At 61.6% G+C, this 24,576-nt stretch overlaps 2 protein-coding genes across 3 annotated transcripts in view; one reads left to right on the forward strand and one right to left on the reverse strand.

Moving 5' to 3' along the window:
* LOC116740567 (coronin-7) overlaps positions 1-24,576 on the reverse strand; it is a 58,170-nt gene that overhangs the window by 8,771 nt on the left and 24,823 nt on the right. Inside the window, exons 1-3 of one of the 2 annotated variants that reach the window (XM_032606260.1) lie at positions 20,864-23,301; positions 20,532-20,618; positions 20,012-20,094 (exon numbers count right to left, since the gene is read on the reverse strand). In XM_032606260.1, coding sequence (XP_032462151.1) covers positions 20,012-20,094 — 83 coding nt within the window. In that variant the 5' untranslated portion in view covers positions 20,532-20,618; positions 20,864-23,301. Of the gene's footprint in view, positions 1-20,011; positions 20,095-20,531; positions 20,619-20,863; positions 23,302-24,576 lie in introns of those variants that run through there. The other variant, XM_032606259.1, reaches the window with a different exon arrangement.
* On the forward strand, positions 1,118-15,711 carry VASN (vasorin). The gene is made up of 2 exons (XM_032606262.1): positions 1,118-4,907; positions 13,026-15,711. The coding sequence occupies exon 2, from the start codon at positions 13,036-13,038 to the stop codon at positions 15,064-15,066; it is 2,031 nt and encodes a 676-aa protein (XP_032462153.1). The 5' UTR covers positions 1,118-4,907; positions 13,026-13,035; the 3' UTR covers positions 15,067-15,711.

Consider the following 24,576-nt stretch of genomic DNA (forward strand, 5'->3'; position numbering starts at 1 on the left):
AGCACATCCTCACGTCTCAGCCTTTCTTTCCCAGGTCCTCCGTCTGCCCAACTGCTTCACCCCAGGACTGTACTGAGCCTGGGCACAGGGGAGCTGCCCCCTCTTTCTGCACCTCAGCCATGATCTCTTCCCATGCTCAGCAGCTCCAAGAAGCCCCCTGACATACATTCTGTCCCTGGTCTCACCTCCAACAGCCTAAACACCAGGCCCGGGAAGGTGAGAGGGGTGCTGGAGCTGGGGACCCCCTCCATCTCCACCCGGCACAGTTGGCCTGGGTGCTCCAGGACCCAGGCTTAGGGGCCCTCTCCTCAGTCACCCCTGCTCCTGGGCCTTGATGCTGTCCTAGAGACTCAGAACTCCCCTAGGCACCATCTCTGAGCCCCAGTGCCCAAGCCTGAGCCAGGAGCCAGGAGCAGGGGCTCCTTCCTGCCGTGCTTCCCTGGCCTCCCTGTTCTCTGTCCCCCAGGTGGGGCCCTGGTGCGGGGGCAGAGGCTGGAAGCCCCCAGAGCCCCTGCTGCTCTGTGTTGCCTGTCTTGGCCAACAGCCTGTTGTTCTCCAGAGATTTACCACTCCCCTTCCCCTCCCAGGCCCTGCAGGGCCCCTTTGCAGCCCCCAGCCCTGACTGCTGTTTTCCAGGCCCAGAGTCTCCTGGATGTGGGGCACCCAGGAGAACTCAGACTGGTGTCTTCATCTGTTTCTGTTTCCTGCTCCTGGTTTTCTGGTCCTGCTCTCACATCCCTGGGGACCCATGGGCCTGGACCCCCACCTCAACGCTGACACTCATCCTCAAATGGAACCCCGTCCTCCTCACTGTGGTCCCAGCAGTCAGCGGTCGCCCAGCTGTGGCAGCTGCCTCCATCCCTCACCCAGGCAACAAACGGTCCAGCCCACCGCCCCCCCTGCCCGGCCAGCTGCCCACCACCCCTCCCCACCCTGCTGGAAGGGAGCCACAGAGTGGACTGGGAAGCTGGGTGGGTCCTGGATGGCTCCATAGCTTCCTGGAGTGCCTTGGGCTGGTCACCAGTGAATAACACAGCCTCTAATTACCTTGGGCCCAGCAGGGTGAGCTGGGCTCAGAACTGCCCTCTTGACCTGGTCTGATCACTGCCTGCTGTGGGGGAGAGGGGGGCAGGGGGACAACGTGGTCATGTGACCTCAGGTGTCCCCCACATTGACGCTGGATCCAGTGGGGCCACACCTAAGTCCCTTCAGCAGTTCTAACAGGACTTTCACTCATCCACTAGTTCATCCACAATCATTCACTCCCTTGGTGAGCTGGTCTGCGCCTGGCCCTCAGCTGGGCTGGCAGGTGTGACCAAACGTGAGTGCAGCAGTCCCCACCTCTGGCCTCAAAAGCTCACGGCCTGGGTGAGAGGCAGACAGAATTCCACAGACAAACGCGTGAAGGAAAAGTTCTCTGAGGACACACAGCAGGGAGCAGAAGGGCCTGACTCTGACTGGCCACAGGGGAGTGGGCATTCTCTATGACCCAAAGTTTAAGAGAAATCAACCACGTCAAGGGGAGAGAGTTCCAGGCAGAAAGGGCAGCATACGCAAAGGCATTGTGGCAGGCGGGTGCACAGCCTGTTTGCGGAACAGGGAGTAGAATGACATGGCTGGTGGTCTGGGCAGTAAGGGTGAGGGGCTGAGGCTCAGGATGGGGTGGGTAGAGGCCACACAGAGCAGGGCCTAGTACATCAGGAGGAGGGTTCTGCCTCCCTCCATCGGATGAGCAATAGAGAAGCAAATGACACATCTTAAGTGAAGAGGGAGACGATGAGATTTGTGCTGAGCAGAGGTCACCGTGTGGAGATAGACAGGAGGAAGGAAAACAAGAGTCTGAGAGCAAGTATGCTGGGCAGGGACTCTCATCACCCTGCTGCTGCCTTGGCAAGAAATGGGGAATCGGCCTGCAGTTTCCACCCTGGCATCAATGGCTCACCTATGCTCTAAACCAACCTCTTTAAGAGGCTTGACCTGGCACCCCTGTGCCCCTGCCCCATCAGCCCCAGCTGGCTGGCCCAATGACTCAGGTGCTAGGGCTGCAGGGGCAGGAAGTCAAGGAGGGCAGGGCTGGCTTCTCTGACAGGTCAGGCCAGTCTTCTTCGCCTCAGGCAGAGCTACCTGAGAAGCTCCGTCAGGCGGGAGCATCCTACCCACCACAGCACAGGCCAAGAAATGGGGTCATGGCACCCAGCCCCAAGAGTTGGCCAACAGCTGGCACGGGCCTGACCCCAGGCCTTGTAAAGAGAGCCAAGCCAGGTCTGGGTCTGGAATGCAGAACCAAGCCCCAGCCTGGCATACGGCCAGAGGGGGGGAAAGCTGGCATGGGCATCTCTCCTGCTGCCATGGCAATGGGGGAGGGCTGGCATCTGGGCCTGCCACTGGGAAAGGCTTTGACCCAGATCTAGGGGTCTGCTCCAGACTCAAAGCCACAGAAGGTCTAGAGCCCAGACCTGCCACCTACCCCTGAGCCCAAGTCCCAGAAGATGCAGAACCATGGTGGTATCAAGTGGATCACGTGGGGGAGGGGTTACCCCCGATACTCCCATCAGCTTTCCCAATATTGCTGCAAATAACACAGGAAGTACCGCGGTGAGCCTGCCAGGAAATGCATTTTCAAGAGCCCTCCTCTGGTTCTCCCTGCCAGCCCATCTCTCCCACTCAGACCCACCACCTAAACATCCTGGCATTGGCACTGGTCCAAAGCAGAACATGTCCCCATTTCTTGTCACCCAGGCTGAGCAGTGGGGACCCCCCTGAACCAAACCCTGCCCCCCACTCCCTTGCTCCCTTAGAACCAGGTTCTAAGGCAGGTGGTGCCTTGAAGCCAAATGAGGACAGGATGGACAAACTGGGGAGGGGGGCCTCCTGGAACCTGTCCTTGAACCTCCGGGTGGACGGGAGCATGGCCTGTGTGAGTCCAGGCTTAGGACTGGGGCAGGAGATGGATCCTTTAGGCAGGTGGGATCTCGTTATCAGCAAGAAATGGCCACAGAGGCGAGAAGATTCAGGACCTGTCAGGAAGTCCTGTTCCTGGAGGAGAGTCAGGCTGGGGTCTCCTGAGGGCCTTAGGGGACACAGGGCCCAAGGGCAGAGGCACAGGGACAGTCTGAGATGACTGCAAACTCAAATGCTTCAAGAAACTGAAGGAGTGCAGCAGCCTGGTGTGAGACAACTAGGCTTGGTGGGGACTGGGGCCACCTGTGAGTCTGGGCCTTGGTCACAGGGGGCAGCTGCTACTCAGCCTTGGCCGAGAGTTCCCACTCAAGGCAAGCTGGGAAGTCCCATTTTAATGTGAAACTACTGGATTTTTCAATGTTGGCAATGGCTTCACATTTTTAAAAAGTCCCACAGGAGCCAAATGAAGCACACCTGAGGGCCTGCACTGGCCTAGGAACGGACGTTTAGAGGTGTGCAAGGCACACTCCACAGCCACATATAATAACAAGAGCATGGGGTGCAGACCTCTGCCCATCCTGATAGGCGGCCGTGTTGGGGAGAGGTCCTGAGGAGGCGAAGAGCTGAGAAGAAAAGTCTGGGAGGTAACCGTTGCACCTGGACCCTGCTTAACCCTGTTAGAGACTGGACACGGAGGCTATCTTGCCTTCTGGAGGTGATCCAGTCCTTCAAACACCACGCAACCCCCCCACCCCTGCAAGTTGGTGTGGCCCAGCCTGCTGGGATAAGCCTTCAGGCCCCCCGAGATTTGAGCTGGCCCAGCCAAGCCCTGACTGTGGGCTGGGCTGGACGGGGTGGCGGGTGTCCTGGAGCTGGCTGTAAGTTAGGAGCTGAGCTGGGTCCCCAAAGGCTCTGAGGCATGACTCTGACCACAAGTGCAGAGGGGGAAGAGGGCTGAGTGTTTTCCTGGAATCCTCCAAGGCAGGGGATTTTTCTGGACTAGCCCAGCCCCTGGCACCCACCCCTTCTGCCCCATTAAGTGCCACTGTCAGCAGCACCCAGGCCCCACCTACTGACAGTGAGGCCCAACCTCACATTTCAGCCCAGCACCCCCCAGCACATTCTGGCCTTGAAGCTGCCGGTAACTGTGGGTAGTCTATCATGTCCCCTTCCTGGGTGTTGCTCCCTTCATCTAAGACATGAGGAAAGTGGTCCAGAGGTGCTCACAGCAAAACGACCCCAGGACTCAGATTTGGCATTAGAGGTTGTACTTATGAGGCTCTCAGAAGGGATCTGTGTGTGTGGCCTAGCCAGGAGTTTCTGAAATTGGGATTAGCTACCAACAACAACACAGAAAGATTTCACATAAAAAATCCAGATTTCCAGTTTCTTCTGTAAAACCTGAAGCTCTGGAAGACTGGGACAGGTCATAGCTGCTGAGTCTCCCCTCCCCAGGTCTCCACAGGCTCTGGGGTTCGTTCCTCGAGTTTTTATCACCTGCCTGGTATGTCACAGGCATCAGGTTTGGGATGCTTGGTCTCACTCATTAGTCGCTCGCTTCTTCACAGGGAAAAAGGGATCTGCCAGGGTCATATTACAAACTAGTGGCAGACCAGACTGGACCGCAGGACTCCTGACTCCCGACGGAGCCAAGCAAGGTCTCTCTTGCCCGCCTTGTCGGGAGTTGGCGGGGTGAGGACCAGGCTTCTTGGCCGAATGACCCTTTCAGCAGAGGGGAGGCGGGTCTCCGTCGGCCCCACCTCGGCCAATAGGGAACAGCCACACCCCCCGCCCATGGCGGCCACGCCCCCAGACTCTTAAGACTGAACCCGCCTCCCGCGAGCGGACTCCGGAGCCCAAGCCTTGGGGCGGGGAGTCGCGGACGCGGCTGCCTCGGCACCTCAAGACCTCAGGACCCAGGACCCCTCCGGCCTCCGGGCCAGGAAGCACTGAGGCCGCGGCCCGTCCCGCCCGGCTCCCGCCGCCGCCGCCGCCGCTGCCACCCGGTGAGTGTCTACCGGGTTGGGGGGCTGCGGGCGGGAACAGGGCACGGGCAGTGCACACGCGCCGATCACGCGCGCGGACCCCGCCGACCTCCGCCGCGCGCACATGCACTCAGGGCGGGCACGCGGCCCCCAGTCCTAAACGATCACCTGGATCAACTCGGGGACGCACGACGGGCGGGCACCGTGCGCCCCCGGCCCGCCCCCTTATCTGGCAGTCCTCGGGCTCCGACAGCTCCACGGCCGGGGTGCGCGCACGCGCGAGTACGCGGATCACCGGCCCGCGGGGCTGCAAGCAGACAAAATAAACACCCCCTCCCTCCTCCCACGGCTGGGCCCTCCGGCATGACCAGTTTTATGAAACAAACCCCTTTGAGGGGATGGCCAAGCCACAGTCTTGGGTTACTTTTACCTCCTGGAGTGACACTGGTTCTAGGCATGAATACCCCTAACCCCTGTCCCCCTGTGCAAGATCGACGGCCTGGGGTCCGTCCTGAGGGCTCTGTCACTCAGGGCAGAGCAAGGGGCCCACAGGCATGCAGCCCTTGAAATGGGGTACAGACCTTGGCTGACTGGGTTGTACTCCAGGTATCAGGGTGCCCCATCTCTGCCCCTGCCAGGGAAGGGGCTTTGCTCAGGCTGTGAACCCAATGGCCTGGAGCCAGCCTAGTCTTTTGTGTCCCTGGGCTGGCAGCACTGCAGCCTGAGGGCTGCCGAGGTCCCCTGTGGTCACTGGCAGGCCAGCTGATTGGTGCCAGCCATTCTGCCTCACCCCCATTTGTTAACGATTACCACACCAGGGTAGCTGACTACCTCTCCCGCTGGGGCCAAGGGCTGGAGTGTGAAAGGTGGGAAGGAGGAAGTGACCCTGAGGGTCCCTCTGCTTGCCTTCTGCACCAAGGGCAGGTGAGGCTCTGGGGCGTGGCACCAGGACCCAGAGCCCCCTCCCCAGACCAAGAACTTTTAGGGCTGGGGGACTGAACTAAATCTCAAGGTCCCTTCCCACTAGGCTGGACTTTGGGCGTTGGGGGCAAAGAGGGGTGGCTGGGTTGGTGACCTCCAAGTGGGGTCAGCAGGCCCAGCTGTTGGCAAGGCCCAACAGGGCTAAGGCAGGCAGTGTGGGGGATGGGAGAGTAGTCCCCTGAGTTTGCCGTCTTCTCCCAGGGGAATCAGCCCCTGGAGCTTCTGTAAACAGAGTGTCAGAGGCAGGAAGAGGGCTCTGGTAATGAGCAGCCCAGCTGGATTCCCTCCAGACCATTATCTGGCCTCTCCTGGGCCCAGGGAGGGAGGATGAGCACACGCGTGCCAGGCTGGGGGCCCGGGCACTGCCTGTCCCCACCTCCCCTGGCCTCATGTTTCAGTGAAACAACTACCTGGGACCAGTGGGCAGGTGGGGGCTGGTGTCCCAGGGTATTTGCTGGAATGGCACCACTCTCTCCAGACCCTGGACATGGAGGAGGAGGGGTTCAACATGAGAAGCCCCTCAGACAGTGCCCAGACCAGTGCTCTCGCCAGGCAGCCCCCTCTTGCAAATGCCCCCAAGAAGATGCCCTGGGCAGAGGATGCATCCAGCTCCTGGCTCCCATTCCTGACACCTCCACTACAGTCCTGGGTGAGCTAGGACAAGTCCCAGGTAAAGAGAGTTGAGTCCTTGTGGGGGCTTTTAAGTGGGTAGCACCTCCTGGGATCAGGACAGCAGGGTCTCAGCTGGGCCCTGGAGGCAGCTCCCACCTCAGTAGGCCAGCCAGCCAGTTCCCCTGGTGGCCAGAGAGAAGGCTGGGTGAGCCTCTGCCCACAGAAGTATCCCTGACCACTGGCAGGCCCTGAGCTCATGGGAAGGACAGCAATGCCACTTAACAGGGCTAGCGATCCCTCCCGGAGCCCCCCTCAGAGTCCCCTCCCTGGGCCAGGGAGCCCAAGGCTCCGCACTGCCAAGAAAACCAGCTCCCCTCACTGCTGTGGAATTTGAGAGTTCTTGGAGAAGGGGGAGGGCGTGTGTGTGCGTGTGTGTCTCAAAGCACAGCCCAGTGGGCGTGTGTCTGGCGTGGGCATGTGTCTGCGCGCGCGTGACCAGAGCAGGGCTGTGTTTGGGGGCGGGCAGGGGTGTGCTGAGGGTGGGCGGGGGCTCAGCCTTCTTCCTTTTATCAGTTTCCACATTCCAGAGTCAGCCGGATTGCTTTCCCTCAGCTGGCTGGGCCGCCTGGCCGGCCAGACCCGCCGGCCTCCCCCGCTTTTCCTCATTCCACCCTCCCTGGGTATGAGGAGGCTGGAGCAGACTCCCTTGGGCCACCTTAGGATTGGGGGGTGGGAACAGGCGAGGGGCCAGTTCTTCTCCAAGGTGGGGAAGGGCCCCAACCCATCTCCTCCCAGGGAACTCAACAAGGCTCTCACATTCCTCGGAGGCTGCCTGAGAGATTTAATTAAGGAGGAAGGAAAGAGCTAGCCTGCACTGAGAAGAGGCTGAGGCTGGGGTGGCCACTGGGGCCCCCCTGGCCCTGGGCCTGGGTGGGCAGCAGTGAGAGGTGAGAGGCAGACTTGTGGCTTCCCTAATCAACCCCACCTGCCCACCGATCATCTCACAGGCCCCAGGAAGGGCCTCGTTTGCTGCAGGGTAACCGAGAACCCTGGGCATGATGGAATGAGAAGGGCAAGACCCCTCTGGGGCTACCTCCTTCTCAGACCCTGTCTAGGCCCCAGACAGCCTGGGCCCAGCTGGCTTGGGGCTGGTGGCCTCCCTTGGTGACTAAGGTCTTCCTCTGGTAAATTCAGGTTTAATTGCAGAGTTAGGGCCTTAGTTGACAGGTGCTTGGCCCTGGGTGGGGACAGGGCAGTGAGCAAGCCCCATGTCTGAGCCCAGCCCCAGTGGCATCACAACTGCACGTGCTGACGGTGGCATCTGGACCAGTCCATTTCAAGTTGGGCCGCAGCCACCACATAGCTCCTGGGGCAGCAGGTGTCCTCTTCCAGCAGAGTGGCACCTCTGCTGAGAAGGCCTGTCCTGCCACCCTGAGGGCTCACTTGAGCCAGGGACTGGCCTTAGTCACTGGTCTCCCTGCCCTGGGCTGACAGGTCTAGCAGCTGCCAAGTCACCCACAGTGCCACAGAAGACACCCACCTGGGGCCAGGCAGCTCCTGCCATGGAGTGGGGAAGGGGGAGGAGGTCCAGCTCCTGCTCTTCTGGTGCTGCCAGCTGGCCATACCTGCTCAGGGATCTAGACTCTTCCCTGGACAGGGAGACGGGCTGACGTACAGACTATCCCCCTTGGCAATACTCTGCCCCAGGATCTGAGGCCTGGCTATACAGGAGACCCACCCAAGGAGCTTCTCTAAAACACAACTCTGCCTGGGTCTCACCCCAGAAATTCCTATTTAATTGGCTGGGGAAGGGTGTGGTGTGAGCATTAGGAACTTTCTAAAGCTTCTTGGTGATTTTGATGTGCAGCTGGAGTTGAAAAGCCCTATAGGTGGGAGATGGAAGGGAAGCCCGGATGAGTTCATGGTGTGGAGTGTCAGGACTTAGCCATAGCGTGAGTAGAACCCGCTGGGGGTGGTGATGGAGTAAGTAAAGCAGAGACGCCAAGACTGGTGGGTACCCCCACTACCAGTCAAAGGGTAGGGCTTAATCAAAGGGCAGGGCTAGGACCACCCCCCAAGAGGGCTATCTCCGAGGAACCTGAGGCTCAGCCCCCTTGGCCCCTTCCATGAGGGCCCAGGATAGAGACCCCAACCTGCTGGGCCAAGGGCTGCTTCTACCCAGGGATGGGGAGAATGGTGGACCCAGCCCGGGCCCGGAGCCTCCTCAGACACGTCAGCGAAACTGGAGCCAACTGTCCTGGCTGCCGGCATGGTCCCGCCTGCCTGGGGGGTTGGCAGACTCCTGGGCTGGGCTGCTGCCAGGCCTGGCCGGCAGTGCTTCACCCTGGCGGGCCGGCACTGGGAGCCAGAGGCCCAGAGCCGTGGGGTCAGATCTGTAGCTCCAGACCCCTGTACCCACTCCGCAGTATCGGGTACAGAAAGGGACGTGTGCCTGCTTCTGTTTGCCCATTCCTGTTCCCCACTGGCCAGGCACAGGAGATGCTCCAGCATGAGGTCTCATGTGGTCACCCGAAGGCCCGGGGTTCCACTCACGTGCCAGTCCCTGCCTGATCCAGGGCCTATGAGTGGGTGCCTCCAGGTGTCCCACACTTAGGGGTGGGTGGGGACACTCTGGGTCCCCCTGAGAGCTGAAATGATGATGTCGTTACTCACTGAGCCCCTCCTTCTGCTCCCCCTCCTCCCCCATCATATGCTGAACTGCCGGCCAAAGGACAGCTCACTTCCCCCCACCCCCTTCTAGAACTAAAGGCACCTTCCTCCCACCCCCCAGGCTGTTCTCTCTAGCTTCTCCTGTTCTTCCACGCCTGAGGATGGAGGGCAGCCTTTGCGTAGAGGCCTCACCCTGAGCCCAGGGGGCTTCCTGTCTGTGCCTAAATCTGCGTGAAGCCCCTGTCACACCAAGGCATCCTCACCCCATGCATGCGGAGGGCAAGACTCAGGTTTTATGGGTAACACCCTCACTAGGTAGTGTTTACTGACCACCTAGAATGTCCTCCAAATACAAACTAAACAAGCCCTGAGACTCAGGCGCTGTACCCAGCCTCCCCCACTTCACAGATGGGAACTGAGGCTAAGGGCTGTGGCCAGGCTGTCATGCAGCCAGGCGGCAAATGCAGGCAGTCAGACCCCAAAGCCCCATCCCAGCACTGTCCCCTGGAGGGCCCTTGTGGTGGGGCCAGGCCAAGGCGAGTCCAAGTGGAAGGGAGGCCCTGGACACTCTGCCCTCCTGCCTCCACTCCCCCCTCCCCTCAAATCCCAGGGCCACCTCCAGAACTCTCCCCACACCCTTTGCAGAGGGAAAGGGCCCACCTCCCTGCCTCGAGTCAGCAGATCAGATATCAAAGCCCAGGCCCCTGGTCCTTCAGGGCTGCTGAAATTGCAAGGACCAGGGCAGCCACGACCCCAACGAGGCACTCCCACCCCCAATGCACACACACACCAGCACGCACCCAGATAGGCGGAATCACTCCCAGAACTTGTTAAAAGAACTTCCCCATTTAAAACAAACAGAACAACACAGAACCACAACACGTGCTCAGAACAACTCCAGAAAGTGAAGCAGGGCTGCTAAGAAAAAAAAGCCCACAGGTGAGAAAGGATCTGGGAAGCTATTTAGGGGCAGAGCTGGTCTCCTGCTGCCCTGTAACCGGCCCCTTCCAGTCAGTCAGTGCCCTCTGGGTCCCCTCTGGGGGCTCTCTGATCTGTTCTTGGTGGCAGAGCCCCCTGCAGCTGACAGCCCACAGCTTGCCATTTTCCCAAGCCCCAGTGCCAGCTCATTGCTGGACAGGTGGAATGGGGCTCAGGCAGAGGCACTCATCCCTGCATCCTGTGGACTGGAAGCAGGGTAGCTGCTGCCTACTGGGGTCTCCCCAGCCCAGAATGCCAGCTGCTCTTGTTCTGACCCAACGCCCACTCTCCATCAGCTTACCCAGATTGCCTCTGTGGCCAGACAGACCCCCGGTGTTCCTGCCTCCTTCCCCCATGATGACTTTACTGATTAAAGGGCCAGCAGACTACAGGTGAAGCTCAGAGCCCATACTGGTCCCTTCATCAATGCAGAATGGGTAACACCCCCCAGTAAGCATCCCAGGCCCCTAAGGACCACATACCTGGCTCCTCGGAGCTAAGTGCTCCCAATCCTGGGAGGTGTCCATTCTGGAATGCCCAGGTGGACGATGAGGAAACTGAGAGAAAGCTGCTGTCTGTGGCCTCACAGTTCGGGTGCCCCTGGCCCAGGGCTGCCTGACTGGAGTGTGAGCTTTTAACTGTGATCTTTTATAAGGCTCAGGGGAGCTGAAGCTGTAGAGGTGGCCAGGCTGGCCAAGTGTAAGGTCCCCTCCCACCCCAGAGCCTGGCTGTGCCCTTCCTGACCCTGCCCACCACCCCCACCCCCACCAGGAGGGTTAACTCAGGGGGAGGCAGCTCACTCCCCAGGTGCATGAGGGGGTGGGGGTTGCTCACAGCCCAAATCTGGAGGCCAGGCCATACCCGCCGCCTTCTGAGTCAGGGAGGGTGGAGCGGGTCCCCACAGGGAAGGAGGCCAGGTGTGGCACACACAGCCCCCTGGAAATGGCACCGGCAGGGCTGGGGGCACACGAGGCCTCCCGGGTTCTGGCTGAGGTTCATCTGAGGCTGAGTGCAAGATGCTCCTCTGCCATTCACTCAGCAAAAGATGGGCTCTGGGATACAGGGAGCAAAAACAGGGCCTCCCCTCAGGGAGGGTACAGCAGAATCTAGAGAGCAGAGGAGGCGGCACTGGCTGGGGTCAGGGAAGGCCTCCCTAGCTGGCCTCTGAAGGGCAGTCATCAGTGTTAACTAGTGAGGGGCAGAGGAGACCCTGCAGGTGGGCAGGGCCTAGGCAGGCCCAACCTGGTGATGGGCTTTTAGTCAGAGCTGGCCCAACACCATAGTGGCCTCCTGGGGACCACCTGCCCCTCCTCCGCCTCACGTTCCAGGAGCCCACATCCTTGGGGAGGGGCAGCCCGATGGACGGCATTGGGCAGAACATGGGCTGCGTAGGGGGCCACGCTACCTGTGTGGATGGATGGCTGGCCAGCGTGGGGGAAGGGGAGGCTGAGCCCCAGCACAAAAGGCCCTTGTGTGAGTAGGAGGCACCTGGAAGGGAGGCATGCCGGCCTCTCAGGGACTTTAGGGAACCACAGTGTGGGGACCGCTGCTGGGGTGGCCCCCGGGCTGCCCGCAGGAGCCTGAGTGAACGGGGGCCCACGCTGTGGCCCTATCCTGTCTCGGGCAGTTCCAGCTACGAGTGGGAGCCTGAAGCGGCTGGGGGAGCCACCCCCACCTGGGCAGGACTGGGCCCCACATCAGGAGGGCAGGCCCAGCCACACCTGGACGTGGTTAAGGACCTGGGCTCTGGTTCAGATTTTCCGGGAGTGCAAAGGCAGCAAGTCACTGCACCTCCAGGAGCCTCTTCTCCTGTCATCTGGGAGTGAAGAGAACAGCTTCCACCTGGAGTGGCTGCTGGGGGACTAAACGAGGAGACTGTAGACGTTCAGTGCTGCGGGCACGTGGGAAGGGCTGCTGCTCCTCTTGCTCAGGGCTTGGCCTAGAGTGGGTTCCCAAGAAACGATAGAGGATCTGATCTGCAGAGTGTTTCCAGGCTTGACACTGCCTCCGGGGCCACCACACAACCAACGTCCCCCAACCTGAGACCTGGGTCAGCCCAGGGAGGCTGGAGGCCCCTCACCTCTAGTTCTTTCATCGTGGCTCAGAGATGGGGGATCTGAAGACCAAGGTTCCCTGCCTCCCCCCTTCCCACAGCGGGGACACCTGCCAAGGGCTCCAGCCCTCCTCTGCCTCCCCGCGGAACTCTCCTGCTGGCCATGTCCTAGGCAGGTCTGACTTCACAAGTGGAAAAACACCAATCCCAGAGTTTCCCTGTGAAGTCTTCCTGCTGTGGTCTCTCCTCATTCGGAGGACTCAGAGTGCGGCGGTTGCGGCCAGTGGCCCAGGGCAGGCAGCTTCTCTACTTACATGCTCGGCCGCCTGCCTGCCTGGTCTCTCCCAGATGCTACGGGAGGGGCTGCCGCTCCAGAACCCACCATTCTCCCTCCTTTGCTGTCCACCTCAGCAGAGATTTTTGGGGTGGTTTAGGGGGAGGGCACAGAGTCTGATGTTTTTTGACCATGTGTTCTCTCTGAGCCACAGAGAGGCCAAAGGGCTGGAGTTAAGGAGAAGGGGGTTATTTGTGGTCACTGAGTGTTTGGGGGCCAGGCCCCCTCTGTGTGCATCAGCCCACTGAACCCTGGTGTCAGCGCAGGAAGTAGCAACTGATATCATAACAAGGTCATGTGATTGCTCAAAGTCACATAGCGAAGAAGTGACAGGGCAGGGCCAGGAACCCAGCCAGGGCACTGGGGACCTGACTCATAACTACTGTATGCTGTTGGGTTTGGGGGCGGGGAGTGGAGAAGGGGGCTGGGAATTCCCTTCCCGGTCCTTCCTGGAGTGGCTGTCCCCTGGGGCCCCTGACTCACGGTCTCCCACTTTCCTCTCTGCTCCCAGGGACCAGAAGATGCGCTCCAAGACACCCCCGCCCCTGTTGCTGCCGCTGTTGCTGCTGCTGCCGGCCCTGGAGCCCAGGGTGCGGGGCTGCCCATCCGGCTGCCAGTGCAACCAGCCACAGACAGTCTTCTGCACCGCCCGCCAGGGGACCACTGTGCCTCTCGACGTGCCGCCCGACACAGTGGGCCTGTACATCTTTGAGAACGGCATCACCACACTCGATGCGGGCAGCTTTGCCGGCCTGCCGGGCCTGCAGCTCCTGGACCTGTCACAGAACCAGATTGCCAGCCTGCCTGGTGGGATCTTCCAGCCACTGGTCAACCTCAGCAACCTGGACCTGACTGCCAATAGGCTTCGGGAAATCACCAACGAGACCTTCCGTGGCCTGCGGCGCCTGGAGCGCCTCTACCTGGGCAAGAACCGCATCCGCCACATCCAGCCCGGCGCCTTTGACGCACTCGACCACCTACTGGAGCTCAAGCTGCAGGACAACGAGCTGCGGGCGCTGCCCCCGCTGCGCCTGCCACGCCTGCTGCTGCTTGACCTCAGCCACAACAGCCTCCCAGCCCTGGAGCCCGGCATCCTGGACACCGCCAACGTGGAGGCGCTGCGGCTGGCCGGCCTGGGGCTGCAGCGGCTGGACGAGGGGCTCTTTGGCCGCCTGCGCAACCTCCACGACCTGGACGTGGCCGACAACCAGCTGGAGCTCGCGCCGCCCGCCATCCGGGGCCTGCGGGGCCTGACGCGCCTGCGGCTGGCAGGCAACACCCGCATCGCCCAGCTGCGGCCCGAGGACCTGGCCGGCCTGGCAGCCCTGCAGGAGCTGGACCTGAGCAACCTGAGCCTGCAGGCCCTGCCGCACGAGCTCTCGGTCCTCTTCCCCCGCCTGCGGCTCCTGGCAGCTGCCCGCAACCCCTTCAACTGCGTGTGCCCCCTGAGCTGGTTCGGCCCCTGGGTGCGGGAGAGCCGTGTGGCGCTGGCCAGCCCCGAGGAGACACGCTGCCACTTTCCACCCAAGAACGCCGGCCGGCTGCTCCTGGACCTTGACTACGCCGACTTTGGCTGCCCGGCCACCACCACCACGGCCACGGTGCCCACCATGAGGCCCACGGTGTGGGCGCCCACAGCCCCACCTTCCAGCATGGCTCCCACCTGGCTCAGCCCCACGGAGCCAACCACTGAGGCCCTGAGCCGACTGCCCCCTGCCCCGCCCACCATGGGTCCTGCCGCCCAGCCCCAGGACTGCCCGGCATCCATCTGCCTCAGTGGGGGCACCTGCCACCTGGGGGCGCGGGGCCACCTGGAGTGCCTGTGTCCTGAGGGCTTCACGGGCCTGTACTGTGAGAGCCGGGTGAGGCCAGGGCCGAGGCCCAGCCCTGCCCCGGCCACCATGCAGCCACCCCAGCCCCTGCCCCTTGGCATTGAGCCCGCTAGCCCCACCTCCCTGCGGGTGGGACTGCAGCGCTACCTGCAGGGCAGCACCGTGCAGCTCAGGAGCCTCCGCCTCACCTACCGCAACCTGTCGGGTCCCGACAAACGGCCGGTGACACTGCGGCTGCCGGCCTCACTCGCAGAGTACACGGTCACCCAGCTGCGGCCCAACGCCACCTACTCCATCTGCGTCCGGCCCCTGGGGGCCGGGAGGGTGCCTGAGAGCGAGGAGGCCTGTGGGGAGGCCCGCACGCCCCCGGCAGTCCGCTCCAACCACGCCCCAGTCACCCAGGCCCGAGAGGGCAACCTGCCACTCCTGATTGCGCCCGCCCTGGCCGCCGTGCTCCTGGCCGTGCTGGCTGCTGTGGGGGCGGCCTTCTGTGTGAGGCGGGGGCGGGCCGCGGCAGCTGTGGCTCAGGGCAAAGGGCAAGTGGGGCCAGGGGCCGGGCCCCTGGAGCTGGAGGGGGTGAAGGCCCCCTTGGAGCCAGGCCCCAAGGCGACTGAGGGTGGTGGGGAGGTCCCGCCTGGCGGGCCTGAGTGTGAGGTGCCGCTCATGGGCTACTCGGGGCCCGGCCCCCAGGGGTCCCTCCCAGCTAAGCCCTACATCTAAGCCTGGGAGTGATGGACGGTCGGGGCCAGGCTCTCGGCCCCAGTGGGACTGGCCAGGGCCCTCCTGCTGCCAGATCAAGGAAGTTCTCAGATCTGTACGATGAGGACATGTCAGGACCGGGGCTGTGTGACCACAGCAAGTCCCTGCCCGTCTCTGGACCTTGGTCTCCTCATCTGTAAGAAGCTGGGACCCAGGTGATAACCTCTAAGGTCCCCCCACCCCCCGCCCCGCCCGAGTGCCTAGAGGATGGCGTCGGCCCCGTCTTCTGCAACATGCAACCTCTGGGGTGGGGCGGGCCCTGCTGTGTGCTGGTAACACAGGCCCGGGCTGCCAAGACCCCACCCCAAGGAGACTCTGGGGGCCAGTGAAGGAAGCCCCCAGAAAAGAGAGCAGAGGGAGAGTGGGACTGGGGATGGGGTGGGTGAGACTGCCTCAGCCCCAGAAAGTGAAGGAACAAAAGAAACTGGAAAGAAAGATGCTTTAGGAACAAGTTTTGCTTTTGTTTTTTAAAATATATTTATAAAAGATCCTTTCCCATTTATTCTGGGAAAATGTTTTTCAAACTCAGAGATAAGGACTTTGGTTTTTGTAAGACAAATGATATGAAAACCTTTTGTAAGAAAAATAAAAGATGAAAAGAAACAAGTATGTTTCTCAGGCATGGCCCCAGGGTATCTGGGCTGGACTAAGGGAGGGTGGGGGCTCACAGGGTCGGCCTAAAGGGACAGCCCTCTCTGTGGGGAAGCTGGGGGCAGGGACCCCTCTCCCCAGCGGGCACCAGGCCCTAGTCAGCATGCCCTAGGCTGTCCTGCCCTGGGTTGTGTCTGCTCAGTTCGCTTGACTGAGGTGCCTGGACCAGCCTCCCGGTGAGACTGGGAACCAGGAGGGAGCAGGGATAGGAAAGGGGCCACTTCAACCTCCGGGCAGAGGAACGGTTAGGGCAGCCTTACCCTTCCCAGGCCCAGTCTTCTGCCAGCACGAGCTGCAGGGCTCCTGGGAGAGGCTGGGGAAACGCTCATGGCAGACGCAGGCCAAGATGACCCCCAAGAGTCCCTCCTCAGAGATGGGTCTGATGAGTTCACCGCCTGCCTTCCTCTGTGGAGGAGGTGCCTTGAGCCATGTCCTGCCAGGCCCTCATGGATGGTCCTGGACCAGATGGCACACACAGCCCAGCCCTTCCTGCAGTCCTGTGGCCCCTCTGCATGGGCTCAGGCTGCGAGACCTTGCTCCCAGCCTCCTGCTCTAGCTACAGAGAAAGGGCCTTGGTAGAGGAGCAGCACAGATCCTGAATGGCAGGAGCTCTTTGCTGGGTGAGGAGGCAGGGACTGAGCCAGGGCTGTTAGGGGCAGGTGGCCCTGTGATGCCCCTTTACTCTCTGCACTTGAGTAAAGTACCCAGGCTTTCCAGAAACCCCGGAAGTGGGAGTGTTTTCCAGGAAGCCACAGGCCAAGGTGGGGACAGGGCCCCCAGGGATGCTATGCACAGCCCTGGCCTGGACCAGATGCCGGGAGCTTAGGAACAGTGATAGACACACGCGCCCAGCACCTTTTCCTATTACCCTGTGGCACGAAGGGAGGTGCCCCTGGAGCCAGAGAGGCCCTGCAAAGGCTAGAGCGAGCCTCCCTGAGGCCCCATGCCCATCTCCCTGCATGGGTCATGGCCCCTGGCCCCCAGCCTCACCCTGGCGGGAAGGAGGCAGCCCAGCCAGGCCTGGGGAGCAGGCCCTGCGGTTCTGGGCGTTGATGTCAGTGCAGAGTCAGGCCCGGCCACAGGAGGCTCTGGATTCAATTATCGGCTGCTGAGAGTTCTGGCATGAGAAGGGAGGAGGTGGGTCATGGTGGGCAGAGAGTGGTGGCAGTGGGCCTGGGTGGGGCCCCTTCTTCCTGAGGCGGCGGAGGCAGCAGCCCAGGTGGATTTCCTATGGGCCTGGGTCCCATTAGGGGAATGGCTCTGGCGAGGCCTGCCCTCCCCTTCGGCGGCCCCGTCAAAGGGGCCATTGTGGGTCTATGGGCTGCTGCTAAACACAGTGGCTGCTGAATGAATGTTTTCACTGCAAAGCTAAACCTGGCTAGTGGGGCCGCAGGGGCGGGGTGAGTGGTGGGGCCCACAGAAAGGGGCCTGAGCACTCACGCCAGCCCTCCCAGAAAAGGTCTTCGGGCATCCCATCAGATGAGGGGCCGGGGGACGAAGAGAGGGCCAGGGAACAAGTCGGGGACCGAGCCAAGATACAGCCACTACCCAGGGTGATCCTGCTGTGGGGAAACGCCAGCCCCCAACTGCTGGGTCCTCGCTGCCACAGGCTCTGTGCCATGCGGGCTACACATGCTCCCATTTCACGTCCAGCGATCCCTCTACAGAAGAGAATCACAGGCCGGAAACGGTAAGGCAGCAGCATGCTCACAGCAGGCAGGGACGGATCCCAACACCTGCTCCCTGGCCCAGGAGGTGGGGGTACCAGCCTTGCGGGGAGGGCTTGGCCCTCCAGGAGAGGGGAGGAGCTACTGAGAGCCGCAGAAGGTAGGCAGGGAGGGGGTTCCCAACCTCCAGGGAACTCGCTGGGATGCAGGGCCAGTGCCTCTGGCCAGAGGTGGACACCTCAGTGTGAAGAAGCAGAACAGACTCCCAGCGTCCACCCTGTGAGGCTTGCTGCCAGGGTGACCTCAAGAGAAGATCGATTTCTCCGGCTTCAGCTTTTATTCTTTGGTAACGTGTGGAGAAAAATCTCCATCTGCCTTCAGCTCAGGGCCGATACTGTTGACCATTCACCCAGCCCAGGAGCAGGGCACCCGAGACAGGTGGTGGTGTTTCTGTGTCTCCTGGACCGGAGCACGAGCTGCTCTGTTAGCCCAGGCCCTGCCGGTAACCCCCCATCTCCACCCAGCACAGGAAGTACAGGGCAGCCATCTGTGGACCTGCTGCCCGAGCCCAGCTTTACAGATAGGACCTGCTGCCCTGCGCGTCCCACGTGGGGAGGTATGCTCCACAAACAACACAGATGAGCAGGGGAAGGCACAGATGGGAGCAGAGACAGAGGCCCCTGGGAGGGTGGGGCCCTGGGTCCTCCCTGGGAGAGGATGGGGAGGGCATGGGCCTGACCCCTGGCCCCCTATAGCTCTTATAAGAGTTCATACTGTTCTGCCCAAATGGAGATGGAAAATCTGTAAAATAGAAAAGAAACTGAGCGGGTGCGGTGGAGACCCATGCCGTGCCTACAGCTGACACCCTGCACACTTCCTACCTTCAGTCCAGTTCACTCAGCAGCCCCCAACACCCCAGGGGGCTTCTGAGGGGTTCTGGCTTCTGAGGAGCCTGGGGGTAGGGGACCCACCACCTCTCAGGCCAGCCTGGAGGCTGGCACGCATCCCTGGCATCCACCAGCTTTGTAGAGGGCTGGAGAGTCCCAGCTCCTTTGCCAAGGGCGTGGGCCCAGTGGGGCAGTGGCCAGGACTGGGGGATGAAGGGGGCGGGACACTGGCCTGGCCGCCCATCTGGGAGTGATTTGAGAAATTCCAGGCCTTGCTGGCCCTGCGAGGCTATTCTTAACTGCTATAATTACAGGGTCAGCCTTGGCCAGTGGCACCATGGGGTCTGGGCATGGTTAACTCCCCCAGGGGCCACACTGGGGCTGGGCAGGGGCTGCTCCTCAGGGTGGGGGTGGGGCCGGCACAGATGGGGCGGAGCCTGGAAGGCAGGAAGTGGTGGGGAGAGGAGCATTTGATGGTAGTGCTGGCTCCCTTTTCCAGGCTGGGCCAGTTCCCTCCCTCTGCTGGGGGGCCCCATAGGGAAGGGGCTGTCTGGCCTGGGTAGGCGTGGAGGACAAGATATCAGTGCAGCATGAGGGCTGGGGGAGGGGTTGCTGGACATGAAGCCAGAAGGCCTGGGGGCCCTGATTCCTCCAGCGCAGGGGGGCCCTGGTAACATCCCGCTGTATCCCCAGGGCCAAGAGCAGACAGAGGCCTCACACCTACTGCTATGGGATCTCACTCAGCCTTGCCTCCCTCATCTGCAAATTGGGCCTTTTCAGCACCCCAGCCTTTCCCTGGGTTGTGAGACAGGATGGGAGTGCCACCCTGATGGTTTCCCCTTCTCTGGGGGCTCTCAGCGGGGTCGCCCTGGCAGGAGCTCTTACGGCACTCAGCCCTGCGTGCCCCAGACACGGCCCTCACTGCTCCCAGAGCCTGGACAGGTCACCACGCCCTCTATGACTCAGTTTCCCTAGTTGTAAAACGGAAGAGGAAGGGGCTGAATGGATATCCAAGGACCAAGGCCCCATTCTGGCTCTGACCTCCCAGGTCCCTGCCTGGGTGGGGGGTTCAGCAAGCCGCCCCAAGAGTCACAGCTGAACAGGAACCAGGTGCCACCACCTCCTGCACCAGCCGGGCTGCAGTCCTCCAGCCTCCTGTACCTCATCTCCTCAGTGGGCATCCTGGTGCGTGGGTTGCCCCTGCACAGAGCTGGCTGGGCCAGGACCCCGTGGGGCACCACCATAAACCCTCTTGCACACACTTCCAGGAGGGTGGAAGGACGAGATACACTTGTACCTCCAGGCTGCCCGCACCCCCCAACCCGCCCAGGACCACCAGTGACAAGCATGTGGCCAGGGCTGAGGTCTCACAGAAACTGCAGGTCTGAGGCCTGCCTCCGTCCTGCACTGGAGCCTCCAGACCTGCTAGCCCACCTGACCCCACATCACCCCGCGGCCACCTCATGATCGTAGCCTCAGTTTCTTCAGTCTTTGGCTCCACCAGAACACTCACAGCAAAATCAAGCGCATCCCCACACTCCCTGTCCCCGCACCGCCGAGTCACATTCCCCTCCCCAAATGCCAAAACATGCCAGCACGAGCCCCCGGGCAGAAGCCTGCCCCACAACCAGCAGTGTGCACTTACAGACATCACTGGGCCCTCAAGGCCCCCAGCCATTCCAACACGCCAGCCACTCCTACCTGGGAGAGGTGTCCAGGGTGAGGGAGGTGCGGGCGCTGGAGAAGAGCCGGGTGTCCCAGAGCTTCACTTCACGCTCATGCATCTGCAGGGAGGGGGCAGAGAGGGGCTCAGAGGGGTCCAGCCCGGAACCCAGGGACTAAGGACACAGCCTGGCACGGGAGCACTCGCCCCAGAGCAGAGCATTCGGGGGTGGGGGGGGTAAGTCATGCCAGGGAGGGAGAGTTTGGGTTTTCATCTCCTGCCCCTTTAAGAACCCTTAGGTGACAAGGGACAAGGGGCGGTTCCCTCTGTGGACTCTGGTCCCTGGGGGGGCCCACCGCAGTTCCCAGGGTCAGGCTTAGCTATTGCAGATGGAATCTGCCAGTTTTCAGCAGCCGTTGGTCCCCTGGGGCTCTGAGACCCGGCTGCACACAGGGCCGTATATGGACGGGTCTGGAGCTGGCCCCAGCCCCCCCCCCCAGTGGGCCTCGTCCCCGCCCTCTTGGTGTGGATGCCCTACTCCTCTGGGAGGAGACCTACCTTGTTGAAACCGGTGGACACAAGGTGCTCCTGGATGCCTGTCCACACCAACCGGCCATCCCTGCTGTTCTCATGGGCCCACGTGCTCTGGAGGAGGAAAAAGATGGCACTGAGTTGAGCCTTGGGGGCCTCCCTGGGGGGGGGTACCCACCTGAGAGCCCTCCAGAGGGCAGGAGGGGTGAGCTGGGGACAGCTCTGCACCCAGAGGGCCTACTTGGCCACCAAGCTTGGGCTCAGTCTCCCTCCTTGTAAGGGGCCTGTCGGGCTGTTCTGCTCATGACCAGGCCCCTCTTGCTGCCGTGATGGGGCTCAGGATGGCGGCATGTCCTTGCCTCTGCAGGTGTCCGGGGGAAGGCACTTGGCTGCTGGTCACCATCCTCGGGCTCTGAGGACCCCAGTGCCCTCTCAGAACTTCATTTTCCTTGCTCGTGGCCTGGGCTGCCTACTTCCCAGGACTGTCGCGAGGATCAACTGAGACCACATGTGATAGGAACAGGCCGGCCACAAAGCGCCGTGCAAATCGAGGGATTACGAGTATTACTGTTGCCTCTTGACGCTGCCAGGGGGCCAGGGAGAGGGCCTGGTGCCAAGCATGGGGAACAGTCCCTGGAGAGGGCAGAAGAGTGCCCCTCTTGGCCCTCCCGTGGTACTGGAGCTGCCAGCAGGAAGGTTTGCTGGGCCCCAGGGAGGAGAGATGAGTTCAAACCGCAGGCAGCCCTGTCCCCCGGGCCCAAGCAGGGGGGAGCTGAGGGGGCCAGAGGAAATGCAAACAGCTCCCTCCCAGTTACCCTGGCCCCTGGAGCCTGAGACCAAAGACCCTGTTACTAAAATTAGCTCACCCCAAACTGTGGCCAGCTTCCTCCCAGCTTCCCACGATCTCCTTGGGAATGAATGAGGGAGCCAGGCGGCTGTGAGGAGCTGGCCCCGCGCCCCCTCCCCAGCCCGCGGAAGCCGACCCCAGCGTGGGAGACCATCGGAAACGGCTCCGTGTCATTCAAGGGGCTTTTCTCACTGCTTCCTTCCCACCCGGCTGTAGTCGGCACAGGAAGTCAGGGCTGGAGCCTGAGAACTAGGGCCCAACATCCCTCTCTTTACGCAAGACGGGCTGTGGGGTCAGGGCAAGGGTCAGCTCCGCCACCAACACCCCAGGGTCAATCAGAAGTGTCACATGGGCTCTCGCCCTCTCATCGGTGTGCAAACATCCCATGTAAGGAGCACCAGATGGCTCGCACTACGTTAGCACACCATTCATTCATTCAACAGCCGTGCAGGCCTCCTCCTGGCCAGGTACAGTGCTGGGAGCTGGCAGTGGGGCCGAACACATCTCAGATGGATGGTCACGTCCGGGGTGAAGCAGGGCTGCTCACTCACTTGTTCTTTCATAATATGAATATTCGAGTTGCACGTGACACTAGGCACTGGGGACATGGTCAACAAAACAGAAAGGGTCCGCAAACTCATAGAACGTACAGGTTGAAAGGCAGATGTGAACCAAACAGAAATAACTATGTCAGCGAGTTGCTGTAAGTGGGGGGTTAGGGGCGCGAGCTTTGGAGTCAGACTGGCTGGGTGAAAGCCAAGCCGCCAACAGCCTCATCCCAGGATGTGCCTCAGTGTCCTGACCCACACAAAGAGCACCGTGATGGACCCACTGTGGAGGGCGAAGCGCTCAGGGTTGTGTCCGGCACACATCAATGTGCATTTTTTAGAGGCATGGTAACAGGGTACAATAGAGTATAATTGAGGGCAGTGGATTTAGGGTAACACCTAAGATGTGAAGGATTGGCAGGCGTGAGCCAGTGGTGGGGACCAGCATCTGTGAAGAGTCGGGGTCTCGGAGAGCGAAGAGGCCAGCACAGCTGGCAGCGGGGTCGGGGGAGAGGAGGAGGCAGAGCAGGGTCTACAGGGCCTGTGGACAGCGAGGGAGCATTTTTCATCCAGAGGCACAGGTTTGGATGGAACATTCTTTGGCCCGTGTCTCCACCTTCCTATTTCACACACAGAGAAACCAGAGGCCCAGAGAGAGGAAGCCATCTGCCCCAAGTCACCCAGTAGAACAGCCACCCGCACCAACTGTTACTGTTCTCTGTCTGCACAAGAGGAGCTGATGGAGGACAGGCAAGGAGACAGGCACAGCCAGAAGGCAGCAGAGCCCAGACCAGGAGGAGCCCAGGATGCTGGCTGCCCCCAGGCACCTCGGGTCTCCAGCAATCCTCCCTGGATGAGTTCACACTGGGGGAACCAGGCAGTGATGGGCAGGGCATTGTGGGCTGGCGAGTCCTGCTCGCCCCACAGCTCTCCACTCTCACCTCGGGTCTCAGAGGACACGGCACCCAGGAAGTGGAGACAAGGTCAGAGCTTAGGCTGAGCCCAGTGCACCCAACATAGGCACACCCAGCTCAGTCTGCCCCAGGGGCCAGAGGAAGCTCCAGCAATTTGGAGGGGAGGCCAAGGACCCCCTCCCCATTCCTCTACCCAGATCACTGGAGTGACTTCCAGTTTCAAAAATGGCAAGTTCTTTGCTGACCTCAGTGGGACTCGGGGAGGAGGAGCCCTCCCTCCAAATCCCCAGATTCTCATTCTCCTGGGGTGGAGGGGAGGCTGCAGTTGGGACCCAGGCACCCTGCCACCCGAACCTGAGCCCTGTCATAGGAAGCCGCTGATGGTGATCCCGAGCCTGCAGGCCAGGCCTTGGGGTTTCCCTCTTACAGGCAGCTAGGTGTCCTGCTCGTGGAGAAGCCCCTCGGTACCCCCATGTCTCCCCCACACCTGGCCCCAAGGAGAGAACAGGAGGGGCTGAGGCCAGGCCGTGCCTGCCCAGTGCAGGGGCGCCAGGAGCAGGCGCATACCCAGCATTCCAGCTGCAGTGAAGCCAAATCCCCCCTCTGTCGCCACAGCAACGCTTCCTGTGTGGGGCAGGGCGACTGGAAGAGCGGCCCTGGGCTCCTTCCTAGGGTGAGGGGACCTTCTCCGGTGGTAAGACCCCCATCACTCACCCACACCCCTCCTCAGCCAGGCTCAGTCCTGGGCTACAGATGCTGGCCCCCCAGGCCTGCCTGACACAGGGGGTAGTCAGAAGGAGCAGTTCCACCTGTCCACGCCAGAGGTCCTCTGGCCCCCTCCTGCCCTGGACCAGCCTGTCAAAGCTCATCATCCCTGGGCACCCCCTCAGCTGTGGCTTCTACTTCCCTGACACGGCCATGGCTTCAGGGCCTTGGCCACCCCCACTGGGGCTCTGGCACAGTGAAGGGGCAGGAGAGGCCTGGGGCTCCGGAGTCAGATGGACCGAACCTGCCTCTGCCACTCAGCTGTGAAACCCTGGGGGAAAAAATAACCAAAGGACTGACTTTACAGGATGGTCAGGAGAGTGGAAGGAGATTGTGCGTGCCAAGAGCCTGGGACATAATAACCCGTCATAAATGCAACCTAAAAACAAAGCAGAGGGTGTGAACAGGAGGGAGCCGCCCAAGCATCCCCTGCTCCAAGCTCCAGTCTCCAGAGGAAGGGCCCAAAAAAGACAGTGGAGGGAGGACTCCCCAGGCCTCCCTGCCCAGCCCCCAGGCCATGGGGACAGCCAGTGGGGCAGGAGGGGCAGAGGCTGGAGGGAGGGCAGTGCCTTCTTCCCCAACCCCCACCAGTACCCCCTCCAGTGGGGAAGGAGGATCTCAGAAGAAGGCACTCCCAGAAGGCCTCTCCCCCAAGCTGGCCCCTCGGCTCACACCGACCCTGGCTGCCAGCAGCAGTTTTCTTAATAGAAGCCAGGTGTGGGCCAGATGCCCTGGCGGAAGTGGGGGGCAGGGCCAGGCAGAGGGCAGCATTCCAGGTCCTGCTGCCCCCGCACAAGCGGCCAAGCACAGGCAGCGTCCCAGGAGCTAGGAGGGGGTGGGAGCCACCCACGCTCTTCCCGGGTCTCCTCAGCCCAGAAACTCCCTTCAGGGGGGCTCCCTCCCTCTTCTCTGAACTTGGAGCCCTTGGACGGCAGCCATTGCATCTCTACCTCAGCACCATGACTGCCCCCCGTTGCTGGAGGAGGAGGAGAGAAAGG

Source organism: Phocoena sinus, chromosome 15 (assembly GCF_008692025.1).
Source record: "Phocoena sinus isolate mPhoSin1 chromosome 15, mPhoSin1.pri, whole genome shotgun sequence".
NCBI classification, from domain to species: Eukaryota; Metazoa; Chordata; class Mammalia; order Artiodactyla; family Phocoenidae; genus Phocoena; species Phocoena sinus.

Coding starts and splice junctions, on each gene's coding strand:
- VASN (XM_032606262.1), top strand. CDS start 13,036: ATGCGCTCCAAGACACCCCCGCCCCTGTTGCTGCCGCTGTTGCTGCTG.